The 24,616-nt window shown below is 45.7% G+C and overlaps 1 protein-coding gene across 1 annotated transcript in view; it reads left to right on the top strand.

Moving 5' to 3' along the window:
• SH3GL2 (SH3 domain containing GRB2 like 2, endophilin A1) overlaps nucleotides 1-24,616 on the top strand; it is a 144,105-nt gene that overhangs the window by 102,562 nt on the left and 16,927 nt on the right. Inside the window, exons 2-3 of the mRNA XM_004706547.2 lie at nucleotides 1,757-1,825; nucleotides 9,653-9,725. Coding sequence (XP_004706604.2) covers nucleotides 1,757-1,825; nucleotides 9,653-9,725 — 142 coding nt within the window. The remainder of the gene's footprint in view (nucleotides 1-1,756; nucleotides 1,826-9,652; nucleotides 9,726-24,616) is intronic.

Here is a 24,616-nt window from a genome sequence, read left to right on the forward strand (position 1 = left end):
GCACAGTGACCCTGTAAGACAGGGTAGAACTGCTCCTGTGGGTTTCATTACAGGAGAAGAAAGCACCGTCTTTCTTCTGTGCGGTGGCTGGTGGTATCAAACTGCTTACCTTGCAGTTAGCTGCCCAGCAAGTGACCACTACACCACCAGGACTTGTCCCAAGTATGAAAGAGCAGTTAACAGATGGGGGAAACTAGGATACTGTAAGTAGATACACACTTTACTGGAGAGAGAGAAAACTAGGATTTTTGGCATGCCTTGTTGGTTCAGACACAGGTCCGTATATCTATTGTGTCATTTATTTATTCATTTTTAACAACTCAGAAAGCTAGATTGCCAAGCCAAAAGTAAAGGCAGCAGTCCACCTGCTATCCTTTCAGCACACCCTATTACTTCTGCAGCTATCAACAGGGAGGAGAGAGAGAGAGACAGAGACATACATCTCACCCGACCTCAACAAGAACATTTTAGAGTCTCCATGGTCAGGAGAAAGAGCGAGGTGCCCAGCACTGCTTCAGAAGGAGGGTGGCCACGTGCAATAGATGACTCAATTTGTTACCGAGGTTCCAGCTTTGGCCATGGTGGGGTTCCCATGCAGGGGCCCTTACACTTAACCAGACAGCCAGGGGAGGATAGGGAATATCATATTTTGATATCTGTGTGCAATAAGTATATGTTATACAGTATCATCTTAGTGAAAAGCATGTAAATATCTGTACATTTAGGTGGAAGAAGGAAGTTTTGTGTCCACTGGGAGTTCCGATTCCTGTCAGCAGTGGTTGGATATGGGCTGGCTGCCAACCACAAGGTCGGCAATTCGAAAAACCGACCCTTGGGAGGAAACAAGGCTTTCTACTCCTGCAAAGAATTAGTCTGGGGAACTCACCAGAGCTATTCTATTCTAGCCTATAGGGTCAGTACCAAGGGCAGTGAGTTTGTTTTTCTTGCTTTATTCCTGTCTTTAATGAAATAGAAGTGTTTGTCTTGTGATCCCATCATACATATTGATTAAACTAAAAGTTGGACTCTTTGTTTCAGGATTAGAACACTAATATATCTAGTTTTCTGGTGAACAGTAATTTTACATCTAGAAAAATGACTTTTCTTATTTTAGATGTTGATTATATAATGTATGATCATTGAAAATGAGTTGGTAGCACCGACATGACCTAGGTGATTTTCCTTATAATTCATCTCATGTGTGTAAGGATATGTTTGTGTGCCCATAGGAAGCTTTATAAGACTTATTATTTGAGTCATTTTATGTGACAATGTAGCTGGCTGGTTTGTAAACCAGTTTGATAGATGGCAGTCATTATCTGTTGAATAGCCCATTGAGAAATAGGTTGAAGAAGTAGCAATTTTCTACCTAGGTAGCATTTTTATATCCATTATCAATGTGAAATTAGTACTGTATGCTGCCATTGTATGATCTGCTGAACTTTTGAAAAGGAAATGCTCGTTATTAGGGCATTATTTGGTGATGTGTGTCATAGAAAGGGCCCCAGGCTATAAGTCAGAAGATAGAGGCTTGCTCCTCGCCTCATCACTTATCGGCCACATCACCTTTGGTGAGTTGTTTACACCCTGAGTCAGGGCTCCCTACTGTGAATGTGGGGCTGTGTACTTCAGTCCTTGTGGAGTGGTTAGGGGTTGCTTTTATAGGATGCTTGTGAAAGCACTCGAAGTGTGTAATGCTCCCCTTTAAAAGGAATATTTATAATAATTCTCCCATTTTTGGCATTTTTCCCGACAGAAAGTGAGTGAGAAGGTTGGGGGAGCTGAAGGAACCAAGCTAGATGATGACTTCAAAGAAATGGAAAGGGTAAGTCTATTCCACGTGGAGTTCTCTTGACAGGAACTTGTCTTCCGTACAAAGAGGGATTCTGGTTAAACAGCTCAAGTGCAGAGCTACTTATCCCCAAGTGCACCTTTGAGTGTCTGCCATGCCCTTGAATGTCTTCATGGATAGGGTAGTTAAAGAGAAAATGTGAATTATTACCATAAGACAGTGTAGAATTATGACAAGTGTGAGTGCCCAAATAAGATAATTCTGCTTATTCTGAAATTCAGTGAAAACAAATTTCCTTTAAATCACTTGCTAACGAAAGATTTCTTAGTTAATATCCATCAAAGAAGAGTCACCAAAAGAATTCCATTGTGACATTTTCAGCTTAGGGCCTTATTAACTTTTGTTTTTAATCACACTGTTCATTAATCAAGCTTTCTGAGTCTGAAAAGTAACTGCTTGAAAGGAAGACAGATTGGGACAGACACATGTAACTCTTCTGAGATTGTAGGGAACTATTACAACACATGATTGGGATAGCCTAGCCTGCATCTCACTGCCAGGCAAACTCTCCCTGCATGCTGCTTTGCTCCTGTCTCTATGCCTTGTTAACTTAGTTGTTCTGGCTTGGAATTCTCTGCACTGTAAGTGGATGTCTAACCCATTCTTAGTAATTATGTTTTCTTAACCTTGGTGGTGGAAAATCCAGAATTTGAAAACATCTTGGTGTTGCATATAACATTCTTAGCATTATTTTATATAACCGTGTGAGTTACATTGTGTCCAAGTGAATGCTTAGATCATCTGTTTCTTATTGATGACCCCTGCCCTGAACTAGACTGACACATGTACCAACAAATCAGCCTTAGAAGGAATACGATCTTCATCCTCATCGGAAGTAGGATGGCAAAACATTTAGCTCTCTTACTTCATCAGGAAAGAGCAACCAGTATAAAAAAAACCCATCATGGTGGATAAACAGAGAGTCAGTGAAAGCAAGGGATACCCTTAATGAGATGGGTTGACACACTGGCCTCAGCAGTAGGTTCCAACATATCAGGAAGATGGCATAGGACTGGGCAACATTTTGTTCTGTTATACATTACATTAACATGCTCTAGAGTTGATTGGACATCACGTTGACATGCATTGACTGGACACCAACTAACACCAACACATTTTCTTAAACATTGCAACTGCTTCTCAATTACAGTCTCTGATACACAGAACACCTCCGCTTGATAAATGGGGTCAGTTGCTAAGTGTCATGAAGTGGTGTTTGTAGGTAAGTGGAACATAGAGTGTTTAGTTAGCCTTACTGTAGTGCAAAAGGAGCCCTGGTGTCTTAGTAGGTCACACATTGGGCTGTTAGTCACAAGATCAGCAGTTTGAAACCAGCAGCCACTTTGCCAGAAGAAGATGAGGCTTTCTATTCCTGTGGAAATTTATAGTCTCAGAGACCCACACGACAGCTCCTCTGTCCTATAAGGCCACTGAGTAGAAGTTGACTCAGTGGCAGAGTTTGAGTTTTTCAGTGATTAAAAACTGCACATGTAAAAAAAGTGAAGGTGATTTTGATGAAGACTCTGTTGCCAATAGCAATTGGTGTTCATTCTTTTCAGACTCAGGGCAAATTCCTATAGTGTTAAAAGGTCAAGTACAAGTTGTGTGTAAGTCATAATCGGACATTTGTAACTCCAGGTTACTTACTGTAGTGTGCTATCTCCTAGGATGCATTCTTACCTTCAGTATTTCCCTTGCTCTACAAGGAATGTCAAGCTGTTTGGCTACGCCTCCATGGAAGCACAGAAGACTCTGAGCTGGAGTCACTCCCGGGGAGAGAGGCAGTGTTTATTTATGGGAACAATAACCCCATTCTACTCATTTTAGTGCCTTTCCGTTATCTTTTGTCTTTTCTCTAAGGACTGAACTAGGTGGTGAAATGATGAGCATTATCATCCTCACTGAAACTAGCCCCTCAGCACGGGGGTTGGCAGCATTTTACTCCTCAGTGTTTGAGGCTTTGTTGCCCAGACCCCCGGTGCTTCTGCTGACACCTGCTGACTCTGTGACTGACGTGTGAAAGCAGCTACTGACAGCTAACTCCAAGGGCATCGCAATGCCCCGTCACATGTGGTACAAGGACACGGGAATTTGAATTTTATGTGATTATTATGTGCAGTACAACTCTTCTTTTGAATTTTTTCAACCACTTAAAAACCTGAATATGGGCAATAGGCCAGCTATGGCCTTTCCTTCTTTGGTTGGAGGTTTGAGACCACGCAGAGGGGCCTTGCAAGAAAGGCCTGGTGACCACCTTTTGACAACTTGGCCCGGTGGCGCACACTTCTCCTTTGACACACCAAGAGGCACCAGGAGTCGGAATCCATGCAACTGTTGTGTGGCCTTCCCAGGAGGAAGAGTAACATTACAATGACCAAGGGAGTTGAATAATGGTTTTTCGCTCTACCCCTAGTTGTAAATGACAAATATGGATGGTGGAGAAGGAACATCTTGACTCTCAAGCGTTGTGTTTTGTTGGTAAAATTAGAGGGGGAAAGACCAGAAGATTATAATATTACAGTTTGGGTTTTTTCAAAAACCCTGTTCCTTACAGGGGTGCTTTTATTTCCCCAAAACATATCCATGTTTGTGTATGCCATCTCACTATTTTACTATCTCAACTCTTATAACCAGCTTTCCAAAGGGCTCTCCACCCCCCATCCCAGGAAAGATTAATTAAAAGAAATCAGTGGCAGTCTAAGAAGTGCACAAGAATGGATGTTATTGCTGTTCATTGTTGGTTGGCGACTGACTCATAAGGACCCTATGTCCAATAGAACTAACCACTCCCTGGTCCTACACCATCCCTATAATGGTTAATGCGTGGCACCCACCGTTGCAGCCACTGTTTCAATCCATCTCCGTGAGAATCCTCAAGTGGGATGTCTTTTTCCAGGGACTGGTCTTTCTCCATAATATGCCCAAAGTGTGTGAGGCAAAGTCTTCCCATCTTCACTTCAAGGCTGCACTTCCTCCAAGACAAATGTATTTATTCTTCTTGCAATCCATGATACTCCTGCCAACACTGTAATTCAAATGCATCGATGAGGCTCTGGCCTTTCTTATTCATTGTTCAGCATTCTCATGTATGTGAGGTGATCAAAAATACCATGACTTGAGTGTAAGGCACACCTTAGTCTAGTTGTCCTCAAACTACGGCTGCGGGCCACATGCAGCCTGCCAAGGACATTTATCCAGCCCGCCGGGTGTTTTTGGCCTGTTTGGGTTTTTTTTTTAACTTCAAAATAAGATGTGCAGTGTGCATAGGAATTTGTTCATAGTTTTTAAAAAAAACTATATTCCGGCCCTCCAACAGGTCTGAGGGACAGTGAACTGGCCCCCTGTTTAAAAAGTTTAAGGACCCCCGCCCTAGTCCTTAGAGTGATATCTTTCCTTTTAAACATTTTAAGAAATCTTTGGCAACAGATTGGCTGAATGCAATATGCATTTGATTTCTTGACTGCTGCCTCTGTGAGCACTGATTATGGATACAAGTAAAACGAAATCCTTGACAATTTCAAACTTTTATCCCTTTAGCATACTGTTGTCTTTTGGTGCAGTTGTGAGGACTCGGATTTTCTCTGCATTGATTTGTAGTGCACGCGGAAGACTGTAGCCCTGATCTTCATCACCAAGTGCTCAAGGCCTCCTCCAGGCAGGACTGTCCATTTGCATATCAAAGTGTTGTTACTAAGCCTTCCTCCAATCCTGGTGCCACATTCTTCTTATAGGTCAGCTTCTTGAATTATTTGTTCAGCACAGATAGTGAGCAAATACAGTGAAAGAGTAGAACCCTGACACAGAATCATTGTCTATGTACAGTTTCTGTGTGTACATAGTCAATGAAGTGTTTTGGAATTCCTATTCTCTGCAATGTTATTGATAGTTTGCTGTGAGCCCCACATGCTCATGGAAGCAGTGATCCAATGACACAATACATTAGGTAAATCCGCTGCAAAAGGCCTCTTGAAAGGGTTGAGAAGGAAGGATGCTGTTTTGAGGACTAGCTGTGCCTGACCCCAGCATGATACCTTCAGTTACCTCGTATGCATGGGAAAGTTGGACCTTGGAGTATGGAAGACCGAGGAAAGAGCAATTTGTTTGAACTATGGTGATGGTGAAGAATACTGAAAGTATTGTGAACTGCCAAAACAGCAAACAGATTTTGTCTTGGGGAAAAAGAAAATCAGAATGCTCCTAAGAGGCAAGGATGTTGAGACTTTGTCTCAGGTACTTTGGACATGTTATCAGGAGACACCAGTCCCTGGCGAAAGACGTCATGCTTGTGGTCAAGTGGCAGGACATCAAAAAAGAAGGAGGCCTTGATAAGATGGATTGACACTGTGGCTGCCACAGCGGTTCAAACATAAGAATAATTGTGAGGGTAGTGCAGGATGATGAACCAGGAAGTTACCTGCATTTTATCAGATAAGTTTTCAAATGGTTAGTTAATTAGAGAACAGCAAAGGGCACATGTCCCTGCACACAAGCCTTAGATAAGGGGACATGTTTATGCTCATCAGTCATGGCCCTGTAAAATGAATGAGTAAACCACACAGATTGATAAGAAAATGATTTCATGTAGGGAAGGCAGAGAGGACCAGCTGCACTGAGCAGGTTAAAGGGGTGTGGACTCCTGGGTGGTACAGACTGACTGTCAACATGCTCACTTGCTAATCAAAAGGCAGGAGGGTTGAGCCTCCTCCAGTACCTGGGAAGAAAGGTGTGGCCGTCTGCCTCCAAAATAGCAGTCATTAAAAACATCTCTGGAGCACAATTCTGCTTGACACACGTGGGCTTCCCATGAGCTGGTGGTCCTGGCAGCAGCTGGTCCTGGCACTGGACTCTTAGCTGAAGACTTTGTGTAGATTAGCCATAGGTTCCAGGGCTGGCAAGACATGTATGCATGGGATTTCTATCTTCTTACCTTGTTCTCATGGAGGTCTGGTAACACTGTGGGTGTGTGAGTCCGGGTAGACTAGAGAAACAAATCCATAGAAACTCATATGTGTATAAGAGAGAGTGTTATATAAAGGGTTATTGTACATTAAGAAAGCATCTCAACCCAGTCCAAGCCCATAAGTCCAATATTAGCCCATAGGTCTGATACCAATCTATAAAGTCCTCTTCAGACTCATGAAACACATGCAATGATGCTGAATGCAGGACAATCACAGGCCAGTGGGTAGAAAGTCTTTGAATCCAGTGGCGTTGTAAGCATCTCAGCACTGGCAGGGGTCTCTACATGGCATCTCTGGCTTCAGAGGTCTGCATGCTTCAGAGTAGGTCCATGTGGCTTCTCCAGCTCAGGGCACTAGTGTAGTTCCATGTGTCTTGTCAGCTGCAATGTCTCCCAGGAGTGAGTGAGAGAGAGAAGTGTCTCCCACCTCCAAGAAAGAAAAACAGAATTTCCCAGAATTCTCAAGAGAAGGCCATCCCCACACAGAGGCCTCATTGGCGAAGATCTGATAGACAGACTAGACTCTATCCCTACACTCTTAATCCTCAAGTTGACAAATGATTCTATAACTACCACATTGGCTGGTAACCGCAAGGTTGACAGTTCAGTCTCCTGCCCGCCCCCCAGGTATTCTCTGGAAAATGATGAGACATTTTGCTCCCATAAAAAGTTATAGTCTTGGAATCATTATAGTTTAGTTGGGTTTCTTTAGCTTGTTTTCAGAAGTTAAATAAAAAGTTTCCCTCTCTGACTTGAAGACACAGAATTGGTTTGGGTTATTTACAAGAAAGAAGGTTAGGGCAAGGGTTAAGTACTTAGCGGAAGGCTCTGGTAGTGTGAAGCTGCTTTCGCCTGCCCCACCTTTAGGCAGAGAAACCGGCCATGATGCCTTACCCACCTTTTAAAAAATATATATAATTTTATTGGGGGCTCTTACAGCTCTTATCAAAATCCATACATATATCCATTGTGTCAGACACATCTGTACATATGTTGTCATCATCTTTTTCAAAACATTTTCTTTCTACTTGAGCCGCTAGCATCAACTCCACATTTTTGCCTCCCTCCCCCACCCATCCTCTCTCATGTCCCCTTGATAATTTATAATTTTTTTTTTTCATCTTAGACCAACCGCTGTCTCCTTTCACCCACTTTTTTGCTGTCCATCCCCCTGGGAAAGGGGCATATGTTGATCATTGTGATAGGTTCCTCCTTATTCCCCCCACCCCCTTACCCTCGAAGTATTGCTGCTCCCCTTATTGGTCCTGAGGGGTTTATCTGGTCTTGATTCCCTGTGTTGCAAGTTCTTTTCTGTTCCAATATACATGTTCTGGTCTAGCCAGATTTGTAAGATAGATTTGGGGTCATGGTAGTGAAGAGGGAGGAAGCATTAAAGAACTAGAGGAAAGTTGTGTGTTTCATCAGTGCTATACTGCATACTGACTGGCTCTTTTCTTACTTATGGCCCTTCTGAGAAGGGGTATCCAATTGGCTACTGATGGGCTTTGGGTCTCGACTCTGCTCTCCCCCTCATTCCATTGATATGCCTTTTGTTTGGGGTCTTGATGCCTGATACTTGATCCCATTGACACCTCATGATCATACAGGCTGGTGTGCTTCTTCCATGTGGCTTTGTTGCTTCTCAGCTACATGTCTACTTATTTATCTTCAAGCCTTTAAGATCCCAGATGCTGTATCTTTTGATAGCCAGGCACCATCAAATTTCTTCACCACATTTGCTATGCACCATCTGTGTCTTCAGCGATCATGTCAGGCAAGGTGAACATCACAGAGTGCCGGGTTAGTAGAATAAATTGTTCTTGGGTTGAGGGAGGACTTGAGTGGAGGCCCAATGGCCTGACCCACCATCAGCATCCAGGAAGTGCTTCTGGATGATTCATTACCTCTACTCTCTTTCTTTTGTTTTTTCAAAAGATAATTAAATACATTGGGGAATGAATTTTAGGAGGTTACCAAATTCCTCTTTGGATAAATACTGTATGCTGTTATGTGCCATTGAATCGATTCTGACTTATGGCGCCCCCTTCATGACAGTGGAACTGCCCCTAAAGATCTTCACAGAGTAGATTTCCTCCAGGGTTTCGCCCCTCGTGCTGCTGGGTATGTTCACACTAAGAACATTTCATCAGACCCAAGCTTTACCACTTCCCCAGGAGGACTTGTTTCTTCAGCTGAAGAACCCCGGCTGAATCCACTGCCATTCAGTTGATTCCATCTCATCGCAACCCTCTAGGCCAGCATAGAACTGCTCCACAGGGCTTCGGAGGACCACAGTCTTCATGACAGCTAACTGCCCGTCTTTCCCTGTGAGATAACTGCTGGGGCTGAGCCATTGGCCTTTCTGCGAGCAGTCCATTGGCTCACCCACTGCACTAGCAGGGCTTCTTTTCAGAGAAGTAGGCTTTCAAAATTTGATTGAATATGCTGACTGTAAAGCTGTTACTAGTCCTGACAGCCCCTTGACTGCTTCTCCTCTCCCTCAGGACTCCCACTGCTCTGTCGCACCACCAACATTTGTTCCAACATATGCCCAAGCAAAAATTAAGGTTCTAAAGCCCATCTTAAGGAGCCCTTGTGGTGAAGTGGGGTAGATGTTAGGTTGCTACATAAGAAAGATAGGCAATTCAAATCCCTAGCTGCTCTGAGGGAGAAAGATTAGACCATCTGTTCTTATAAAGACGTACAGTATTGGAAACCCTAAGGAACATTTCTTGTTTGCCCTATGGTGTTTCTCTGAGTCAGAATCACTTGATCACGGTGGGTTTTTTTGAAAGCTAGTCAGATCACATTTGTCAAGCATATTGGTTTTCTCATTTCAGAAAGTGGATGTCACCAGTAGGGCTGTGATGGAAATCATGACGAAAACAATCGAATACCTTCAGCCTAATCCAGGTAAGGGGTTCTCTTGTGCATGTGGGGTGTCCCTCCAAGGGAACTCTGAGGTTCTCTTTGGGAGACATTTAAGACTGACCATGCCTCTTCCTTCATCATTCCTCTACACGCCCAGTGTTGTGGTTCTTGACAACATGTCCAAAGCACGTGATGGGACAATGTTCTGTTGTGATCCAGAGGTTTTCACGGATGGTTTTGGAAGTAGGTTACCTAGTATGCCTAGTCTGGAAATGCTCAGGAAATCCGCGCACAGGAGTTAACCCCACTGCTGTTTGAGATACTGGTAGAATAGCTTCCAGCATCAGAGCTACATGCACACCTCCACATTATGACACTGAAAGACTGGTGTTTTATGGTAAGCTGCAGAACTAGGAATTTATCTGTTGTGTACCACATAAATGATCAAATCATTTGCTAATTAGGCAAAGAATAGCACAAGTCTTACTTCTTATCATTTTCACCTAAAGCTGCTTTATGGCCTTTATGTTCCACAGAGGTATAAGGTTCTCTTGTGTGGATCATATCTGGGAAGAGGGCACCTTCCTGTCTCAAACAGATGGCTGTCTGTGTGGAAAAATTTTTTGTCTTGATCTCTGCATCTGACCTTGAAGTACTGTGTGATTCCTTGGGATTTACAACTGAACCGTACTAGTAACTCACTGCTGTTTGACTGAGATAAATGTATGGAAGGGACAGAGAAATACAGTCGGTATTGAACACTAAGGCATCAGGATCGGAGGAAGACTCACTCAACATGCAATATGCGGGTGACACATCCTTGCTTGCTGCGAGTACTTGAAGCAATTACGAATGAAGATCAAAGAGTACCGCCGTCAGTGTGGACTTCAACTCAACACGAAGAAAATAAAATCATGACCAACTCTATCAATAGATAGCATCATGATAAAGGGAGAGACAATTATAGTTGTCAAGGATTTCATTTTTCTTGGCGCAACAATCCACACTCATGGAAGCAAGTAGCAGTCCAAGATATCAGATGACATTGCATGTGGCAAATCTGCTATAGTTGACCTGCTTAAAATGTTAAAGGGCAAAGCTGTCACTGTGAGGGTGAAGATATGCCTGACCCAAGTCAGGGTAGTTTTAGTCCCCTCACAGACCTTTGAAAGCTAGGCAGTGAGTAAGGAAGACCACAATAGGATGGATACCTTTGAATTATGGTCCGGATTTGTTACAGCAGCTCTGGGGAACCTACAACTTGTAGCAAACAGTCCACGTTTTTCAAGTTACATACCTTGGAGAGGATAGAGCTGGATTTGAATCCCAAGTCCATGTGCTTTTCATTGGACAGTCAGAAGAGTGGGTTCAGTTTGATTGAAGTATATAATAAAACCAGTTGGAGTTAAGTCAGTTCCAATCTTAGTAACCCCACGTGTGTTAGACCCGATACTTTGCTCCATTGTGCTGAGTGCTGACCTTTCAGAAGTAGATCAGATCACCAAGTCTTTTCTCCCCAGGTACCTGGGTCGACTTGGCTGGGTCAGAATTCACAGTGGCTTGGCAGGTAACACCTAGTAACTTCCAGGACCTCATGTAACATATGGCCAGTCAGTTGTAAGCCTTCTCACTGGGATAAGAGTATGTTAGAATGTAACATTTTGACTCAGGTGGCAGCCCTGATGAATGGCTGATGTATGTGGACTGTGGGGAAAAGCCCCATAACTTCTCTTGCCTATCTCCCTAGTGGTATCTGAAGAAGAAAAATCTGAACAGACTATTTCTGCCCATAAAGCAACCCCAGGGGCTTTGGGGGCTTCCAAGATTAAGTAAAAAGTCTCTAGAATGACCTAAAAGGGCCACCCTGCATGGTTATCGCCTGCCCTTTCTCCACTGTTGTGCTAGACTATGGGTTACATCTCCCCCAGGCCCAGCAGTGAAGGTCGCTCAGAAGCCTGGCTTCCCCTGTAGACTTCCCTCCTGTGTTTCCAGGTGCTCTTCCGTGTGTGCCCATTACCCCCTTCATTGTCTGGGCTTTCTTTCCTGCCCTGTGAGGTAAGACTGTGCCAGTCTCCTTTCCTGACACACCCCTGGCACCCAGCTCAGTGTCAGAGCTGGTGGCACTCGGCGACGTGACTGAATGAATGACGAAGCACAGTTGACAGATAAAATGACCGCCTTCCTCCACACAGAGAGAGGAAGAGGATTCTCTCCCCAAAACCACCAGATCTACCAATACAACTGATCCTTATTAAAAACGGCTACTCTTTGCAAACACCAATCCCAGGGTGATGTGGGGTCAAAAAGGGACCAAGATTGGGCTCTTGCCTGTTGGGACCTCACAACCCAATCCACATTTTACCCACCCTTGAGAGTCGCCCAGAGCCAGTTCCTTCTGGAAGTCTCCCTCTGACTGATGAGGTGAGGAAGGGGAAATCAGGTTACAGCCCTGAAGGTCTGCTCTGGGAAGCAGGGATTTAGAGACGATAGACCAGAGAGTGGTACAGTCTTTTCGTTTTGACTGAGATTATTTTTACAGGAACAGAATTTGCCAGTCCCAATTTACATACTCCTTAGATTAAAAAAATAGTAACTCAAATATGAAACATGCTCTTCACAAATGACATGCTCCTGGCCATGAGTCCCCATTCCCATGGAACCTGATGGTGAAGATCACTAGAGAAAGTACTGGGTATCCTCTTTTGAGTGTTCTCCTGACTTGTGGGGAAGAGGCAGATCCTGTGTCAGGTTGTCCAATAGAAGCACACTACGAGAAGTCACATGCGTGACTTTGAATGTTCTCATCCCTGTGGCAGATGAGACTTCAGAAGACTTGATGCATACGCATCATGGTAGCAAACGGTATGGAAAGGACCAGGACTGCCAGAAGGGGACACCAATCTTGGAAGGAGGACAGCAGAATGCTCTTCAGAAGTAAGGGTCTTGAGACTTCACATCCAGCCTCTGGAAAAGGACATTCCTGTGAGGTAGCGTCGAGGGTCAGCAAAAGAGAGGAAGACCCTCCGTGATGTGGAGTGGCAGAGAGGCCCTCCCCAGAGGTTCACACAAGGCAATGATGGTGTGACTGACACAAGACTGGGCAGCGTTTTTGTTCTGTTATGTGGGTGGCCACTGTGAGTCAGCTGATTTCTGTGGCACCTAGCAATAACAACTTCTTACTGTTGGGAGCCGGGGGATCTTTTCCCGTTCATAGGGACCCTCTGTCCAACGGAAGGAAACGCTGCCTGGCCCTCTTGTGACACCCACACAAGTGTGGGAGCCCATTGTTAGAGCCGGTGTGCCAATCCATCTGTTCAGGGGCTTTCTCTTTTTCACGCACTCTGTATTTGTCCAAGCCTGACGTCCTTTAGGGCTGGCCTCTCCTGAGAACAAGCCCAACATGTGAGGCAGTCTCACCACCCTTCCTCGTAAGGCCCATTCTGGCTGTACTTGGTGTGACTTGTGGGGAACACTCAAAAGAGGATACCCAGTACTTTCTCTAGTGATCTTCACCATCAGGTTCCATGGGAATAAACATTTGTTTATTCTGGCAGTTCATGCAATATCCAATACTCTTTGCCAGCACCATAATTAAAATGCATCAGTTCCTCATTAAGTGAAAAAGTAAAGTTCACTTTTTTCTCCCGATATTTTTGAAGATGGATTCTATTAATATATCTTAACTGAATATAACCAAAATAACCATTCGTATTATGAATTCTAATGAGATGCAGTATGAGAAATTGCTGTTCTAGCTTGTGACTATCTAACTCTCAAAATGATCAGATGGGCCACAGTCTTGCAAGGGATTGGTCAGTTTGTTATGCAAATTGAGTGACTTGTGAACCAAGGCGAGGAGCGGTCACCTCAGGTTCCTGGTGGCAGGGATATGCCTTGGGGTTGACAGGGTGCTTGCTTATCTAAGGGCCCTTCCAGCAGAGGCTCACAGGGATCTCACTTCCTTTGGACCCAGGGACTCTGTACTGAGAAATGCCCTAAAGACCCAGAAGCGTGAGTTGTAACCCTGAAGACACTGTGAGAGGGTGAGGAAGAGGGACTCTCCCAGCAAGATGGCTGTGGTGGGCTTGCCTGTCCTAGGAAACAGTGCTGATCACCTTTGGGCAGGAGGCTTTCCAGCAGAGATAAAAGAGCTGTCACTGTTGCCTGTGGAGGGCAGGAGCCTGTGTGCCCTGTGCAGGGGCAGCACAACTGCCCTCCTCTGGCAGCATGACCCATCTGGCATGGCAGCCGGAGAACCTCGCGGACCTGGACAGCATGCTTGGAGCCGGCAGCAGAGGCAAAGCCTCAGGAGCATGCAGACCTGCCCCTGGTAATGTGGGCGGCTTCTGGAGGCAGAGGGGGCCTGAACCCAGCCTCTGACCTGAACTACGTCATGTCTGCCCAGCAGCATCGGGATGTTGTTGTTAGGGTGCTGCTGAGTCTGTTCCAACTCATAGCGACCTCATTAGACCACAGACCAAAACACTGCCTGGTCCTGCGCCAGCCTCACCCTCACTCTGTTCAAGCCCATTGTGGAGCCAATGTGCCAGTCCAGCTCCTCTTTTTCACTTACCCTCTATTGGGCCAAGCATGATGCCTTTCTCATCAGCGGATAGCTCATTCTGACAACATGTTCAAAGTACGTGAGACGGGTCCTTTCCATCCTCATTTCTAAGGAACATTCTGACTAGACTTCTGCTAAGATAGATTTGTGCAATTTTCAGGTGGCCGATGGTATATGCAGAATTCTGAAACCCTCAGCTATAAGAATGAGGGTGGGTAACTTATGGGAGTGTAATTCCATTGTTTCTCTCAAATATTGTATCATCTGCTTTCTATAAATAGTGGCTTTCACTCTGCCAGCTCTGTGTAAGTATCTCATGGGCCTGGCTGGATCACAGAGGAATGGCTGATGGGAGTGGGGATGTGACTGTCTCATTGGTAGCAGTTCTGTGGCTTCCTGGAGGTTGGAGGCACAGCCTGTCTACATGCACAGTACAGACAGACCGACAACATACATGGGTATTTTATGTTCTTTTTTTCTCATGCTGCCTTCGACATTTGGTATGCATTTTACATCAACAGCACATCTCAGTATAGATTAGCCCTATTTCAAATACTGACTAGCCCCACGTAACCAGGAACAGCACAGCTCTAGACTACCACCTAGTTGTTAGACTCGGTTAAATGTTCAGCACCTTAGTTCATGTTTGTTAGTGATGGCTTTTCAACAGAGAGGTGGATTTTTTATGTAGAATCTGAATGTCTTTAAAATTTTGTTTTCTTTGTAAACCTTCCTCAAATCGGTCTGATGATGCAGTAGTGGCCCATCCTGCTTTGAATAGCATCATAGATGTGGCTGGGTTGAGTGCCATCTCTCTTCTACCCTCAGCAACCTAGTTCTCAGCAAAAGCTGCAAACTTTCCCAGTTTGCATGGAGCCATTAATACATTATCCTGACCTTGATGCCATGCTGCAGTACAAATCCCCAGGCTGCTTAGCACAAAGGCAGTGTTAGTATGAAAAAAAATACTGCACACAGCAGGGGGTTGGCTTTCCACAGAAATATTTTTTCCTCTTAAACATCTACATGGTGTAGCTTTCTCCAGCCTGCACGCTTAGGGTATTGAATTGGAGTCATTAGATCTCTATTTAAAATTTTATTATAATAATTTCAAATCTCGTTTGTGGAATATTGCCCATGGAAATTAAGCGATAGCTGCACTGCTCTAAAAATAACCCATTAGTCCCTGCGAAGAAGATCTTACATCAAAATTATTCTGCTTTCCCACAAGCTGCCTTCTTCCTCATCTCTTTCCAAAGATGAATAAGTACAGGGGCAATCAGGCACTAGGTGGTGGTGCAGCTGGAAATGAATGACCTATGACTTGACATTCGTGTGCCTAAATCCTTCTCCCCAAAGTGCCATGTCTTTCCAGGAGGCCAGGAGTGGGTCAGAGGGATCCGTATGTCCTTTGTCCTTCAGGGTTCTGAGCACTGCTGCCCTCAATGTGTCTGCTGGACAGACGCATGAATGAGCACAGCTGCCCTTCAGGGACAGAATTCAGGACAGGTGCTGAGTCTGGGAACCAGGGTTTGATTTTTCTGAAGTCTGACTCTGAAACCCATGAAAGACAGATGATAAAAGGACCTAGGCGGAAGAGGCTGCTGTGTTTCAAACTTTATGAAGAGGCAACTCTGACCGTGGTGGCCGAGTGTGTAGACTGTGTGAGTGTGTATCTGAAAAGGCTGGAGGTGCCTGTTCTTTGGGTGAGAAATACTGAAGACTCATAAGTTTCTAATAGAATTGAAACCCCTGAAGATAATTCAGAGTTTAAATCCTTAGCATGGCCTTTTGGTGCCTGGGGGATTCCTGCCCACCCTCTCTATCTCTCTCCTCTAATGATCCCCTCTACAATCCCTCTCCATTTCTCTCTCTTGCCTCTCCCCTCTATTTCTCTTCCTTCTCACTCTTGCCCACTGCTCCCCATTGACCTTTTCTTTCTCTGGGCATCAATCTTCTTCCAGCACCAGGTCTCTGTCCTGGCTGTCCCTTCTTCCTGCCCGGTTTTCTGCACCTGGCTTCCTCATCCTTACTGTTCTCTCCTTAGCGCCTCTCAGAACCATTCTCCAAGCACCCCGTTGGAGCCAGGCCCACTACTTTGTTCTCCATGCATTCTCATGACACTACACTCTACGAGTCCCCTCCACAAGTCTTCCCGACATGTCCCCATCTAGTGTCAGATTGAAAATCCTCCTTGTGTTCCAAGATCCTGCATGATCTGACCTCTAGCCCCCTCTCCTGTCTCATTCTATCTTCCTCCCAGCCTGACCCTCCATCTCACACTGTCTGTGCTCCGCACAGTGCTCACACTGCCCCCATGAGCCCCTGCGGCTCCTCTGGCTGGGCCGCTGTCTCCAGATCACCCCAGGCCTTCACTGGGATCTCTGCTCAGATCTCATCGGCCTTCCTGTCCCTCATGTTCACATCACTCCCCATCCCTCTCTCAGCTTTCCCCCGTTTCTTTTTCTTTATAGCACTTGAGATTTATTTATTAAATACTGGTAATATGTTATTGTGTGGTGTGTGTGTGTGTGTGTGAAGGTTTACACAGCGGTTTAGGTTCTCACGCAGTAATGTCTGCATATGTTACCCAGGGGGCACTGCTGATCTTCTTCATGATCTGTGAACACTAACGGTTTGGTTCTGGTGGCTTTGTTTCTGTGAATCTAGTGTTCCTGTTCCCTTACATTCTCACCTTCGGTTTAAAGCAGGGGTGTCAAACTGGCAGCCCCGAGGTAATTTTTTGTGGCCCGCAAAAAATTTTGTGTGTACGGTATTGCCTCGATCTCCCCCAAGCGCTATTTTCTTCATAACATTTTTTCCTATTTTCATTTGATTTGGGCCCTGGCTCTTTTCTGAGCCCAGCTTGTTGCCTGTCTAGTCTCCCTGACTCTTGGACCTTCAGCATGCTCTTGCCCCATGGTTTCCACAGGAACGTCCCGTGACTGGACTGTTTTCTTCTGGCTGCTGCTTCTCATCACTAACCTCCAATCAGATGCCATCTGCTTGTGCAGGCATCTCTTGGCCACTGAAATTAAAGTCACTTCTTCGCCAGGCCTCTTCTTCCCCATCCTATGTTCTCCCATCACCGTTTGAACTTATATTCTACTCTGTCATTTTGTTCAGCGTCTGCTCATCACTCCTCTGCCCATGTAATGTAGGCTCCATCAGAGGAGAGACTTTGCTTTTTACTTACTGTCCCTAATATCTCAATCCGTGCCCAGTGTATCTCACGCAGGGCAGCCCTCAGCAAACACTTATTGGATGATGTTGCTTATCTCACCACTGTGAACCACAAGCTCGTCAAGACAAAGGCCGCGTCTGTTCTGTGAATGCACACCCAGGGCCTCGCACAGTGTGTTGCTTAGTAGATCCTTAATTTTCTGAATGGATGAATCACATCACATAAGCATGAGCAGCTAACCTTTCAGTTCCAAGTCATGGTTTGAAGACTTACAGAGGGCAGGCCCAGAGATGTTTCTCTTTCCATAGCAACTCCTTAGTTTCATTTAGCATTCATACATTTCACAGTTGCTTCTTTAAAAAGTATGCGGGAGCCTGTCTCATCTGTAATAGGACTGGGCTAGGGCTATTGACAGGCCACGCATATATATTCAGATCTAGACAAGAATTGCCACTCTTTTTAGGTGAGAAAACCAAACGTGTTGAGAGAGGCTAGATAATTTTCCCAAGGCCCTGTTGCAAAAGGGCCAGAATGCATATTCAGGTAGGACAATCTTCCAGGTCCACTGTATCTTCACCATCTCCTGCTTCATAATGTATGTGGGACCCATGACTTGCTTCTAACTAATCCAACTGGCAAAGGTGATGGCATGTCACTGTCTTCTGGTTAGAGAAGGTTGAACGGCCAGCTCGGTGTCCCTGGGGTGTAGCTGCCTGCCTCCCCAGGGCCTGCTGGGAGACTTGGGTGGGCATCTTACACTTCCATCCTGAGGTGGCAAGTGCTTGCTGTGCCCCCCTCATAGCTTCTTAAGGCTGCTGACTGTGTGAATGGTACAGAGTCCAAAAATACCTACCACTGCTTCTACCCAGAGGCAGAAGAGTGCTCCGTCGCCTTGGAGAGCTGTTATATAAATAGCATGATTTGGGTTGAGAGTAGCATGATCTGGTGCTAGAGTTACACATTTGATTAAGTCAGCAGATAAGTCCCCCTCTCCCCTTTTCTCCATCCCTTCTATTTAGCTTCAGAAGAAGCTGCAGCACTACGGGGACCAGCACCTAAGTCCTCATTGCCTTCTAAGCCATTGGAGCGGTGAAAAGCAAGGGAGAACACAGCTGATGGTGCAGTGTCTGAAGGTCCCTCGCAGGCCTACAGCAAGCTGGGGTTTCACCCAGGAAAGTAAGGCCAGCCTGTGCAGCCATCCCAGGTTGTCAGCATGATGTACTTGACTGTGAAATAGTATTCCTTTTTTGGTTTTGTATTTGTTGAGGGACTTACCTTCCCTTTTCCTCCCACCTCTGCTAATTGTCAAAGAATGCTTCTTTTTGTGTGAAAACCTTTTCCTGATTTTGTGTAATAGTGATGTTCTAGGATTTCAGGAGTCCTGGTGGCGTATTGGGCTGTGCAGAGGGCTGGTAACCACAAGGTTAGCAGTTCAAAACCACCAGCTGCTCCACAGGAGAAATGAGAGGCTTTCACTGCGACAACACTTAGAGTCTCAGAAACCCAAAGGGGCAGGTCTACTCTGTCCTGCAGCGTTGCTCTGAATCAGAATTGACTCATTGGCAGTGAGTTTGGCTTTTGAGTTTGTTATAATATTTGTCTCATACAGTATTTGCCCTTCTGTGGCTGACTAATTTTACTGCTCTGTGTTTCGCCTCCGCTCTGTGTGGGGGTGGGTGGAGGGGTGGGGGTGGGGGTGGTTCAGACTGGGCACAATTCCTGCACTGTCTCCAGTGCTGTCCCCCGGAAATTTTATATATATATATAAAACAATAAATAGAAACCAGATCAGTAGGGAATGGTGTGACTGTAGTAGATCTTTCTATAGAACCAAAAAAGAAGCGACATTTAAAAAATAATAATGTGAAGCTTCTTCCATGTTAATAGTTAGCCCAGCTCTTTTAAAATCTCAGTAGTGATTTTGCAAAAAGAGTTTAACTTCCCTTGGTTTTGAAAATTGACACAAAGTTCCCGTGTACAGTAGGCTAGACATAGTCTGCTTGTTCGCTGGTGACCCAGTGCACTTCGTGGATTCCAGTACTTGTATCAGAGATGTTTAGGTTTAAGATCATTACAGAAACCAGGTCAGCCAGTCTTCTTAAGAGGATGAGGTCCAGAGAGGCTGGGCAGGTGGCCCCTGGTCACACACCTGAAAGAACCCGTTCCCTCTCCTCGCTCGTGTGCAGTGCTGCTTCTGCTTCCCGACTCACAGCTCTATCACACTGCCTGAGTCTGCCTCATGAAACACCTCACCAGAGCAAATATAGCCGAAGCTCTAATTTTTGCTGCTGACAAGTCCCAATTTGACCCATTTTAACCAAGAGGTAGTAAAATATTCAGATCCAGTACAGAATCCTGGGAAAGGGATGGACTTTTGAAGCCCAGCTCAAGTTCTAGTCCTGGCTCAGCCTTTTCTTGTTGTGTGTTCTTGGGAGAGTGACCGGCTTCTCGATGCTTCCATTTCCCTAGCTGTAAAACCAAGGAGCAAAACCGGCCCTTGGTGTCAGGGGGAGGGCTGAAGAGGTGGTCTGTGGGTGATACAGAGCAGCGACTTCTGAACTCACAGGAGTCCTGGTGGCGTATTGGGTTGCGTATTGGGTCGTTCTGCTGTCAGTGCTTCAAGGGCCACTTCAGGCCCTTCCCCACCAGAAAGGAGTGTTTATGGACACCAGGACAGAGCAGTCATTGAGCATTTGTCCCCTCCTGTTCTTTGCTCTTTTGTTTTTGTGAGGCAGGTAGAGGTGAGGAAGGATTGACACCTTTAAGAATCGGGAGAATCCTCTGAAAACCAGGCTCCCTGTCTTAAGCCTGCCTTGTTTGAACAAGGATGCTGGTTCATTAAAAAAGAAAGAAAACAAACCCCCTACTCCCCCAATTCAGTTCCGACCCATAGAGACCCGTATGGGGTTTCTGAAGCTGTGGCTGGAAATGTTGATGGGAGCTGCCAGCCTTGTCTTGGTTCTCCTGAGGGGCTGTGGGGTTAGCAGCCCAACACTACCTGACAGTGCCAGGCCTCCTCTCACTGTCTAGAACAGTCAACGTGGAAGGATGTGGCTCGGAATAATGTGGCCACCTGTTCTGCCTGAGTGTTTCAACTGTGTTCATCAACACAAGTTCAAGGCAGGCACTGGGTTTACTACTCCATGGTGATAGACAGATGCCCTGTCAAGATGTTTTCTTATTTGAAATCTCACAGTTGGGAGGGAAGGAAGCCACGCGTGTGGGCACAACACAGCAGTTTTCAGCAGAGTCGTAATCATGTTTATTTGCCAGAGGGTTTTTATTCTCTCCACACACTTCCTCCTTTCAGGTGGGGAACAGATGTAGTGGAAAGGGCAGTCCTGCTACTTCTTGCCCCTCTCCCAGCAGGAAGACTCAATGTTACCCCTGAATATCTCCCCCTGGCACAGGCTCGAGCTGGCTACTCTTCCCCCAAAGACTGCTGGAACCTGAACTTTCTATAAGCCCAAAACTCGGATTTTGAATTACTTTAAATAAAATGGGGAAAAAATCAGAGTCTTCTTTCTTCCTCTTAGGAAAAGGAATGGTCCATCCTCTGCCGTTTTTGTCTTTGAGAACAAATTCCCTAAGAAAAAATCAGTACGCCTGGTCCCCAGGGACTTGTCAGCCTTTCTAGAAAGGGAATTGCGTGAGCCTGAGAGGCCAAGGACCAGAAAGAGATTTATTTTCTGGCCGAGGAGAGGTGTTGTTATGCACCAATGACTGTCCTTACTGCTTACTGGTTCTGACTTGTGTTAATCTGTTAACGTCCATAAAAACCCCCTTAATAGTGAGTGTTGTCTGCAATCTCTATGTGGCCATTACAATGAACAATTGAACCCAGAATCAGTAGAGTGCGTGGGGAGGATCGGTGGATGTCAGAGTAGGTAAAGAAGGGTGGAGGGTGGAGGCATGTCTGACCCCTGCCTCTCAGGAACAGAGGAGGGCAGATACGCCTGCCCCCCTCCCCGCCCCCGCCCATACACCCTGTGAACTCCATTTATAAAGAGACAGTTCCAGAAATCCATGTGAAATGAAAATGATTTATGAATGATTTGCTCTTGATAAATTTGCCTTTAATGAATGCTGTGCTCTTAAATTCATTTAGTTCTTCGAAGTTGATTGCACGGAAAGTTTGTTCATGTAAGATACACAGAGATAGCAGAATACAGATTTATTTGGAATCCCTCCTGAGCCCCTAACAGTCATTTCAGGGTCTTCAAAGGCTCCCCCAGGTAGTGCTCCTGGGGGCTGGCCCAGGGTTCATTTGCTGTGTTTATGTTTAGAAGGACATCAAGCAGCCAGCGCTGCATGCCAGCTGGGCAGGAGCAGCTTGTCTTCAGTGGAGGACAGGGGTTAATTCCCCCCAGCAGACAACTCAGGACCTTAGAGAATGAGAGCACAGCAGGGTGGAGGGGGGAAGGGGGTTATCACCTGAGCTGGGAAGGCTCACCTCCTATACAGGGACTGAGACCACTGGCTACAGGCCCTAGGCAGAGCCCCTTGGTGCCGGCACGTGACCGGCTCTTCCAGATCCCCCATCAGCAGCTGCCAGTTCCCTGTAGAACACACAGAAGTCTTTTCTATTCATTTAAAAAAATGGATATAGACAGAAAAATCTTACTGAAAATGTTAGCATTTTTATTAAGTCATTTAGCATATATTAAAAAAGTCAGCACCTATTATATTCTAGGCCTGTGCTAGTACTCGGTAGAACACTACTCCATTGGTAGCAGAAAACAGGCGTGCAGGAAAGAAAGCTCTCTGTCAGCTATGCTCATTGTATGTATGGGAGTCAGAGAAGGAAGAGATGGATTGGGAAAAGTTTTCTGGAAAAGGTCTTTCCTGGAAGATCCTAGGTTTGTAGATAGAGAGAAGGCAGGCCATTCCAAGAATAAGGACAATTCTGTCAACTCCAGGAAGCCACCAGAAGTTGAGAGATCTCAGGGCACATTTCTTTGAGAAGTCTTACATGCAAGGAAAATGACCTTAAGAAAACAGAAGGGATTAAGGAATGATCCATCTTTCTCCTTTTCTGGGTGAGCCTCAGAGTTGTATGAAATCACACAGTGAATGATCACCAATCTGGCCCTCATAGAAATCGGCTGTATTGAGTGATTGTTATCGTGTAAGACCCTGGTGGCACAGTGGTTCCTCATTGGGCTACAGACTTCAAGGTCGGCAGTTTAAAACCACCAGCTGTGCCTTGGGACAAAGATGGGACTTTCTATTCCCATAAACAGTTACCCAAACTGAGGGCCAATTCTGCCCTGCCCTGTAGGGTTGCTGTGGGTTGGTGTTGACGCGATGGCAATTAGTTGTCGTTTTTGCTGTTGTTGATCATGTGCCTATATTGGGATATACATGATCTCATTTCATCTTTACATCAACCCAACCCAGTGAGGTGGAGGTACCAGTCTACAGAGGATGTCATTTAGCCACATAATGACGCAGCAACAAACAGAGTCAGTCTGTCTGAATCCCACATTTTTGTCCCGATGTCATGTTGGTGTGTGCTTTTTGGTTCCTGCAGAGAACTGCCCCTTTGAGTTTCAAAGCTAGAGTGTAGTTCAATGCCCCCTGCTGCTTTTCATTGGTCATGATGTTGCTCGTTGGTCTAGTTGTGAGGTTTGTTGTTTTCTTTATGTTAACGTGTAATCCTTACTGAAGATTGTAGTTGCTGGTCGTATTCGTTAATGCTGCAATTCCTCTTCACTTTCAGCAAGACGGTTATGGCTAGTCCCTGGAGAGTGGTATCGTGCTTGGTAGATGGTCAGCTGAAACAAAGACTGACATGAGCCTTGGTAGCATAGTGGTTTATGCTTGGGGTTACTACCTGCAAGGTCAGTAGTTCTAAATCATCAGCCAGTCTGAGGGAGAAAGACAAAGCTTTCTACACCCATAAAGAGTGACAGTCTTGGAAATCCACAGGGACAGTTCCACACTGTTCTGTAGGGTCACTTTAAGTAAGACTTGCCTCCGTGGCCCTGAGTTGGTTAGTTTGTTTAAGGAGCTGGGGTGACACACTGGTCGATGGGCTCAAACATGGCGGTGAGGGGAGGTGATGTGGGTCTGAAGCCTGCTTCCCTGCTTTGTACACAGGGTCCCTGTGAGTCACAACCAGCGGGGTGGCCCCTCAGCACAGCAGCATGGTGCTTTCCACAAAACACACCTTTACTGGTTTGTTTCTCTGCTGACTCTTGTGGATTAAGAAATAAAGGCAACGCCAAGAATTAGCAGAAATACAGAAGACGTCAACCCCCCAGCTAGTTGGCACCCAGGATTAGCAGCCTCGGGAGGGACATGGCACAGAGGCACAGGGACAGAGACACCACTGGGGAGTCAGGAAAGCCCCGTGGGCTTTGAGATGAGCCGAGCGTCTGCTTCCGTCAGCACAGCCTCCCTTTGGCTGGCCCCAGGGTGAGCAAGCCCCTCAACTTGCTGCAGACTGTGCTTCATCATGGGGAGCTGATCAGGCAGCCTCTGTGTGGCTTCCTTCAAGCACCACATGCATGGATGCCAAGAAAAGAAACTGCTGTTTTCAGCAAGGACGGGGCAATGGGGGCCATTTCTGAGCGAGTCGCCATTTTTGGCCTTCCTAATGTCACTTCCTGCTGCTTCACTTCACTTGACAGATTTCTTTCCAGAAATCGCCTTGGTGTGGACTCAGGAAGCCCTTCCTTTGCATCCTAGTGGCGATTGTGTGTCGTCTCCCAGCCAGTGTGCTCTGCTCTAATGAACCGTGCTGCTTTTGTTTCAGCAGAGCTTACCTGCTGAGAGGCCCGGGAGCCTCGAGCGGTGCCCAGATCGCCAAGGTATATGGGTATTACTTATCTGGCTTAGCCATGAGATTGGGGCCTCTTCGAAAGATCCTTTTGCCCGCGGATGAAAGAATGGGAAATAAATTTAATTCCGTTTTTATATATTGGAAGTAATATATATTATATAAAACTAAATCAGTTTACACTTTAAAAAAATATGCAACCACAGCCGCCGCCTCACCCCCCCCCCCTCCCATTCCCACTCCTCAGAAACAACACTTTCCTGGGCAGTTTCTTGGGTTCCTTCTTCTGCAGTTTGAAGTAGCGTTGTTTATGTTGCTCCGACTTCATTTTTCATTTTTAAATGTTTCTGTTTGAGTTCCACTTTGGAAGGTGGGAATATTTGATCATTTTCAGTCTTTCC

This window comes from Echinops telfairi, unplaced genomic scaffold (genome assembly GCF_000313985.2).
Source record: "Echinops telfairi isolate 266 unplaced genomic scaffold, ASM31398v2 ScPeMD7_25;HRSCAF=90, whole genome shotgun sequence".
Lineage (NCBI taxonomy): Eukaryota > Metazoa > Chordata > Mammalia > Afrosoricida > Tenrecidae > Echinops > Echinops telfairi.